We start from the raw sequence: 8,086 nt of genomic DNA, 5'->3' as shown, positions 1-8,086 counted from the left end.
TTTAAGATCATTTTAGTGAAAGTTTCATCCTTCAAGGCGTACCATTCACTGCTCAAATACTAAACAACCTGCTTCCATGGCCGAGATACAGGGCGCCCATATTATAAGGTAAGGTTATAAAACCACCATTTAAGATCATTTTAGTGAAAGTTTCATCCTTCAAGGCGTACCATTCACTGCTGAAATACTAAACAACCTGCTTCCATGGCCGAGATACAGGGCGCCCATATTATAAGGTAAGGTTATAAAACCACCATTTAAGATCATTTTAGTGAAAGTTTCATGTTCCTATCTCATAGAATTTAAGAACAATGATGAATAAATCATTTTCGAGCAAAATTTAAATGGCCGGCTGAATATATTACCGCCGGAGACACGGCCGCAGAATTTAAATGACCGCGTCAAAGGGTTAACTCACCCATTCATGGAGCTGACCCTTCTGGAGAAGCTGCCAACTGTGCAACTACTCAAAAACTTAACAACATTTTATGGAACCTGAAGGTTCATTACCATACACACAAGAGCCCTCCACTGGTCCCTATCCTCAGCCAGATCACCCCTGTCCATACCATCCCACCTTATCTCTCTGAGACCCATTTTAATATTGTTCACCCAGCGACGTCTTGGTCTTCCTAGTAGACTCTTTCCTTCTGGCTTTCCCATTCTTCTTCTCCCTTAATTCGTGCTACATGCCCTGCCAACCTCATCCTCCTTAACTTGATCACTCTAATTATACTTGTTGAAGAGTACAAGTTATGAAGTTCCTCAGCATGCAGTTTTCTCAAATCTCCCATAACTTCAACTCTTTGACACAAATACTCTCCTCAGCACCCTGTTCTCAAACACCCTCGGTCTATGTTCCTCTCTTAATGTCAGAGACCAAGTTTCACACCCATTCAGAACCACAGGCAAAATTACAGTTTTGTATATTCTGATTTTTCTGTTTTTAGACACCAGACGAGAAGACAAAAGGTTCTGGACTGAGTGTTAGCAAGGACTACCTGAATTCAAATTACTCCTGAATCAGGTTTTGATCTGTTACTGTCATTCCCAAATATCTGAACTGTAACACACTTTCAAAACATCTGTTACCTATCTTCATATCATGATTTAGCCTGCATTCTGGTGATGAGACAGCAACATACTCATACATTAGTTTTCACTGTGTTTACTTCTACACTAACCTCCTTACTAGCGTCAATTAAAATCTGTGAGATTTTCTTTATGGTATATATATTATCACCCAGCAGATTCACATCTTCAGCATAGTCCAGCAGGTGATGTGACCCGTTTAATTTCAGTCCCACCTGGTTTCCCTGGACCTTCCTAATGGCATATTCTAAAGCAAATTTGAAAAGCACTGGTGATATCTAAAGGAATCATTCTTTCCAAGATGAAATCCCAACTTTCACTACAAACAACAGCCATCAGACTGGAAGCAAGAACACGTACAGTGAATGACCTGAGGCTCTCACAGTGGTGGTTGTGAATAAGTTTATCTTCTGTAATATAACGCCATGTAGTATGTTGCAAATAAACCAACATTTTAGAGGTACACATCATCTCCATCTTCAGGATCCACCTGCTACCTGTGTCATGCTGCTTTCTTTCTTGGCTTATTCTTTGACCCTGAAGATGGAGGCAAACATGTTCTTTCAAAACATCACTTGACTTTCATCAGACTACACATCCTTGAAGAAAGAACTCTTCATATACAATCACACCTCCATTTAAGGTTTCTTTGAGAAGCAGTGAATTTAAACACTATACTAAGAAAAATCTTAATTGGAGGAAACTTAACGCTGAGATTATTCACTTGAAATTACTGAAAATGAACATTAAATGATGGACACCTTACACTGAAGGACACTAAATGGGGGTTACACTGTATAATGTGAACATACAGGCAGCATGCACTTGTACAACTAGAAGGAAAAAAACAGCTACTTCTTAGCACAAACTTTTCAACCCTGGTGAAACTGATTTACATAACTGTATTCACTGTGACTTTCATCACAATATTTTGTCTTCATTTCTCAAAATGCAAAGACTTAAATATTTTCCTTGTTGCTCTGTATGGCTATGAAATCTGGTTTCCCGCTTTAAAGATAGAAACGGCAGAAATGAAGTGTAGCAGGCTACATAACGAGGGCCAAATACAGAATACAAAAATTATGGAAGACCTGAATATTTTAATCTAAATTCTAAAATTCAGATCACAGTGGAAATATAAGTGAAAGATATATGAATTGCAAGAGTTTTAATATGAACTCAGTGGAACAACAAAAAGTATGACACCCACAGTCACAATGGAGGGACCAACATACTCTTGAAGAGGATGGGACAGGCCACACATTTCCTCATCCATGAAGACGGAGGTGGGGGTGGTGATCATGACGATGATGATGACGGCAACGACAACAAACAACCTATGATAGAGGTGTATGAACACGGGGTGCTGAGATTATTTGAAGCTAGAAGAGGGGAAATAACAGGAGACTGGAGAAAATTACATAAATAAAGCTTTGAAATTTGTTACTTTCATCAGATATTATTAGAATGACCAAATGGAAAATGATGATCTTGGCAGGACATGTACCCTGCAGGGAGAAGGTGATAAATGCATAAAGAATTGCTGCCAAAATTATGAAGGGACAGGGTAAAGTGGGAGACCTTAACACAGAAAGAAGAATCTTAAAAAAAAAAAAAAATGGCATGATGATGTGGATTGGAGTCATCTAGTTCAATGGTAGCTAAAGCTAAGAAAATGTTTGCATAGCCACCATGTTTACCTCATATTCTACAGCAAATTACCTTAATAAAAGAAGAATTAAAGCTCTGTTACCATATATTATTTGTGAACAAAGCATTAAGAAGCATTAATGTCACTCACATCTCATAAGTTAGCATGTCTACCATCCTGTTAGTACTCGCTGTAGAAAACCGAAAGTATGATGTAGAGGTGGCCAACATACTAACAATTAGTAAAACAGTTCCAAAACTGAAAGCAGACACACTAACACACTGAAGCACACACATATAAGCCTACTGTGTTCTAACAAAAGAGGAAAGCAGGCTACAAATGATAAATAAATTATCAGTTCCAAAGAGTTTTATTTTCTCCTGTAAAATGTTCCTGTGCCGGTCACGGTAGCCGAGTGGTCTAAGGCATGTTCTGTCTTTGCTCGCTTGGAAACCGGGATCGTAGGTTCGAATCCCACTCAGAGCATGGATGTTTAGTTTGTGTGTGTGCATTTTTCTGTGTTTGTGTACAGGTAGAGGCCTTGCAACAAGCTGATCACCCGCCAAAGGAGTCCTACCGAATGTGTTAGATCTAGAAAAACCGAAGTGAAACGGAGAAGTTCATGGAGGTAGGCCTAGGCCCACTGGGGCTGTGGTCTCAAGAAAAAAAAAAGTGATTTTAATCGCTTCTTGCATCCTGTTGTGTGTTTAATCAATAGTAGAGTGAATTTACAGACTACACAACACGTTTTTTATTATCATATTATGTGAAAAGTGTTCCAGTATGAATTAAAGTTCTATACTAACCCAGTTTTATTTTGTAGCAACCTGTCAAGAAACAGCTCTCCATACAGCAAGGTGATGCAAGCATCTTCTCTGAGCCAATCAGCATCTTCATCAGAGGAAAATGGGGAGGGATGATGCACATGCTGCCTTCACGAAATGTAACAACAAAGCATTTACTGATCATTCTTAGGCTACTCAGAATTTGTGGGTTGGCACAGAAGTAACACTGCAGATTCATATTCAAAAAAGGATTGGTTCAGATTTTTGCTGACACAATCTATTTTACTCTAAATGCTCCTTCAGTCTATATATGGTATTCCATATTGTTGTATCCAAATACAGTGAAATGCAATTACAAGAATCGGCTAGGTGTCCAGGAAACCAGAAAAAAGTGTCAGTACCAACAAGACAGTAAATTGACCTTCAACAAGATGACTACAGATATCACAGCCTTGTACCTTTGGACAAAAGAAAATGGTAATTCACCTATAGGCTACTCAGGATGAGTAGCCTTAAGGTGGCAGCAATGTGGCATGTCTGCTGAAAGCCAGAACTGTGAAGCCATTGCAAGGGAATGGCTCTGCTGGCTTCACAGTTCTGGTTTTCAGCAGACACCCCACATTATCTTCCCATGTAGTCCTAGGTCTTACAAGTGGTATCTTTCCTTCTGCTTTACCTACCACAGCTTTGTATGCATTTCTCTTCCTTCCCATACATGCTACATGGCCCACTCATCTGACCCTCCTTGACATTACCATTCTAATAATATTTTGCAAGGAGTATAAATTAGAAGGGAGAGTCACTAAACAGGTCACAAATAGATAAAATGTAAAACGTGATATTCAAATCTGAGAAAAACCTTTTTTCTCAACATCTTCCACCAACATTGATATACTTGTCCCATCTCTTTACCAGTGTGCTGAAACCTGCAGTATAAAAGTCTTTTGAGTGTTGTCTCAGTCATTTTGCACCTAGTCAGGCATCATGTGCAACTTTGGAATGTCCTTTACAGAATTTCTTGAACCAGCTGAAAACTGCTTTATATGACAAACACTTCCCACCATAAACTGGAAATATTTCTTTACGAATATTCTTTGCAATGAGCCCATCTGCTAACAAAAACGCACATGAAAACACAGCTCTTCGGTAGTAACTCTGCAAGAATTGTCACAATTTTGACTACTGAAACCAGCCTCTGAACATGCACATGCATGGCAGTTATCTAGACTATCATGAAGTTGGACTGTGCTGCTACCTAGTGATACAGAAAACCTATTACATCCATTACAGCTGTTTTACTTCCATTTGTGGCCTATTAACTGACTCTCCCTCATATGAAGCTCCTCATTATGCAATTTTCCCCACATTCCTATTGCTTTCTCTCTCTTATGACAAAATATTCTACTCACATGTCCTATTCTCACACACCCTCATACGATGCCCTTCTTTCCTACAAAAACAAAAATACTGTCATGTGTTAGTGACTTGACATAGGGTTTGGATTGGTAATTAGACTTGTTGGATGCTTATAGCTCATAACTACAAATGATAACAGATTGCTAGGTAGCGGCTGATAACAACAGAGATTCCTCACAGCCAACCACAAACTGCCACTGATCACCTGCAACTCATGATCACTCACTGACAAACCCAACTTCTGTGTAATCTTTCCCGTTGGTTCTCACCTTGGCACGGACCTCACAGAAAACACCGCTTCCAGCAGTTCCTCTATTCTTGCATGTTGTTTCACTGCTGTGAAAACATGTTTATGGCACCACTGCGTAGCAATGGTTGCATCTATTCATTCCACTATTCATCCATGACGTCACAGTATTTTAAACGCATCTCATAAACTTCACAAATCACAGCTACTTACCTCATACACTGGTAAGCTTGTATGAAGATCCCTGTAAGGGCTGCAGGCCACAACAGCTGCCACTTTTTACTAAGTAACTTCACATAGCTGATCAGCAAGTCAATGATGTTATGCCGAGTGTTGGACGAAATAAATTCCCCAACATCATTATTTTCCTTTTCAGATCCAAAATAACCTTCATCGGTTAATATTTTTGTCATTTCTTCATTCCTATAGAAATTAATGTTTATAATTACATGACACATTACTATTATATACTGATAAGTAAAAAGGAAACTGGATTCACTGAGTTAAAACATAACAATTTACCAGTTACAATTAAATTTTAATACAGCAAACCCATAGAGTGTCAAAGCCTGTGATAGTTTATAACCATTATGTCTTCTGGTTTGGAGACAATGTTTACTTGTCATACAGAATTAATGAGAACCTTGATATTATGTTCAAACACTTTTACATCAACAATGTTTTACCATTTATCTGAATGTATGAAATTTCTGCCCAATCAGAAGTGTTCTTTAACAGAAACATTCCCAATTTACCATAGCATCACATATTTTCAACACATGCAGTTCAAAATAAGTATAAAGGTAAGATTACCCTTCTGTCTGAACAAGTCTCGCTGGACTCTTCACCAACAACCCTTCTCTTAGGGTTACAACACTGTGAATGGTGGGGGGGATTTGCAGCAATAATCTGTGGGTTGTGTTGTGATGATATTCCCGGTGATTAGGGCTGTAGCACAAGTCAAGTTGGCTCAGGCTGTAATGCTTCTGCCTTATATACAGGAGGTGGGCTGCATCATAGCTAGAGCGGTTATTCACTGGCTTCCCACTGTGGCAGCCCGGGTTCGATCCTGGGTCTGGTCGAGTGGGATTTGTGGTGGACAAAGTGGTGCTGGGGCAGGTTTTCTCCGAGTACTTCGGTTTCCCTTGCCAATCTTCATTCCACCAGTTGCTCCACAATCACCCTCACCTATCATCTGGGGCTGGTACAATAGGCCAGAAGTGGCTGCAGTACAAGGGACTTAGTCCCACCCCACTAGCAATAAAAAAAAACATATAAAGGAGGTGACTGGTACAAATCTCAGTTGGGACACCAACTATCCTGAGGGTTTTCATTGTATTCCTCAGTCCCTCTAGGCATATGCCACAACACTACCTTAAATTGGGCCACGACTGCTTCTTTTGCCATCCTATTCGAGTCACTATCCACTATCATCCACTCATTCTGACTCACTGCTTTCCTGACTACATCATGAAGCCAAACAACAGCATTAATATGGACCCAGAGATTTTCAAAAGCTTTAAAGACCTGCTGCACAGGTATCCAAAGTCTCACTACTTCATTACTATGTATAGCCTGAGCTATGAACGAGTCAGTAAATAGGTCACAGATACATATAAAATGTAAAACTTGTGATATTTGACATATCCTCCACCAACATTGATACATTTGTCCCACTTCTTCACCAGTGGCTGAAACCTGCAGTACAGTGGTCTTTTTGATTGCTGTATCAGCAACTGGTTGGGCATCATCAGCAACTTCTGAATGTCCGTGAAAGAATTTCTCAACCAAATTGTGAATTGCTTTATGTGACAAACACTTCCCACCATAAATGGGAAACATTTCTTTATGAATATCCTTTGCATTGAGTCCTTCTGCCTACAAAAGAAGCACAACAGAACGCTGCTCTTTGGTAATACACTCCTCAGGCACAGTCACCATTTTCACTACTGAAACCAGCCTCTGAACATGTGCATGCATGTCTGCTACCTAGACTGTCATGAAGCTGGACTGTGCTGCTACATAGTGATACAAACAGAAAACCTATTACCTCCATTACAACTGTTTTACTTCCTCTTATGACCTTTTTACTGACTCTACCTCACAACAACATACACAATATTCACCAGATTCACATCTACAAATGCCCACTGAATCCCATATAAAATGTCAGTTTGGAGAAACTATAAATTTTACAGATAACTTAATTTTAACATTTCTCAGATTATGATTTCTTCAATAATTGATCCATTTAGGGCCTCTCATCAATCAAGTTAGCTGCACATACGAATGACATGAGAACTGTATATTATAAACAGCCGTCTCTGAGAACATCTGATATATTCATTCAATAGTTCTAAAATCTGGATCAATATTAAGCAACTTTAGTCCCTCATAACAAAGTTCTGACATAAAAATGAAGAATTGGTAACATAAACTTACTCCTTTCTTGGTGAAACCACAGCTGAACGGTGATTGTCATCAGATCGACCTTCGGTGCTCTCACGCCTGTCAAAGAGCTTATACAGGTCCATTGTATCTAAGGAGTTTTCTGTCAATTTCATAGCTTCTAGTTCCTTTTGCTTGGCATCTTTCATAACATTTGGCCTGCACCACATCATAATTGAAAACAAATCACGTTAGATTTGATATTCTCAGAGCAGTGACTATGAAGAATATGGTCCTCTGGGTTGTAATGCCACACAGTTCAGAGAACGCTTCACGTTGAGGAGGAGTATCTTCAGTGTCGATGAGTAAGCCAAGTAAGGAACCAGCAACAAACAGGAATGTAACAGTGTGTAATCTGGCAGAAGTTCACTGACGTTTTGGAGGAACGTCCTGTCTCCAGACGAGCTCAGATGAGCTTGCTGCCTACTTCTGCTTGTTTCTTTCTTA

At 39.5% G+C, this 8,086-nt stretch overlaps 1 protein-coding gene across 1 annotated transcript in view; it reads right to left on the bottom strand.

Annotated features, from left to right (window-relative positions):
- LOC111865795 (calcineurin-binding protein cabin-1) overlaps window positions 1-8,086 on the bottom strand; it is a 103,119-nt gene that overhangs the window by 81,003 nt on the left and 14,030 nt on the right. Inside the window, exons 9-11 of the mRNA XM_023854089.1 lie at window positions 7,634-7,798; window positions 5,405-5,614; window positions 3,550-3,675 (exon numbers count right to left, since the gene is read on the bottom strand). Coding sequence (XP_023709857.1) covers window positions 3,550-3,675; window positions 5,405-5,614; window positions 7,634-7,798 — 501 coding nt within the window. The remainder of the gene's footprint in view (window positions 1-3,549; window positions 3,676-5,404; window positions 5,615-7,633; window positions 7,799-8,086) is intronic.

This window comes from Cryptotermes secundus, unplaced genomic scaffold (genome assembly GCF_002891405.2).
Source record: "Cryptotermes secundus unplaced genomic scaffold, Csec_1.0 scaffold757, whole genome shotgun sequence".
NCBI lineage: Eukaryota > Metazoa > Arthropoda > Insecta > Blattodea > Kalotermitidae > Cryptotermes > Cryptotermes secundus.
This window is presented reverse-complemented; position numbering and strand designations above follow the sequence as displayed.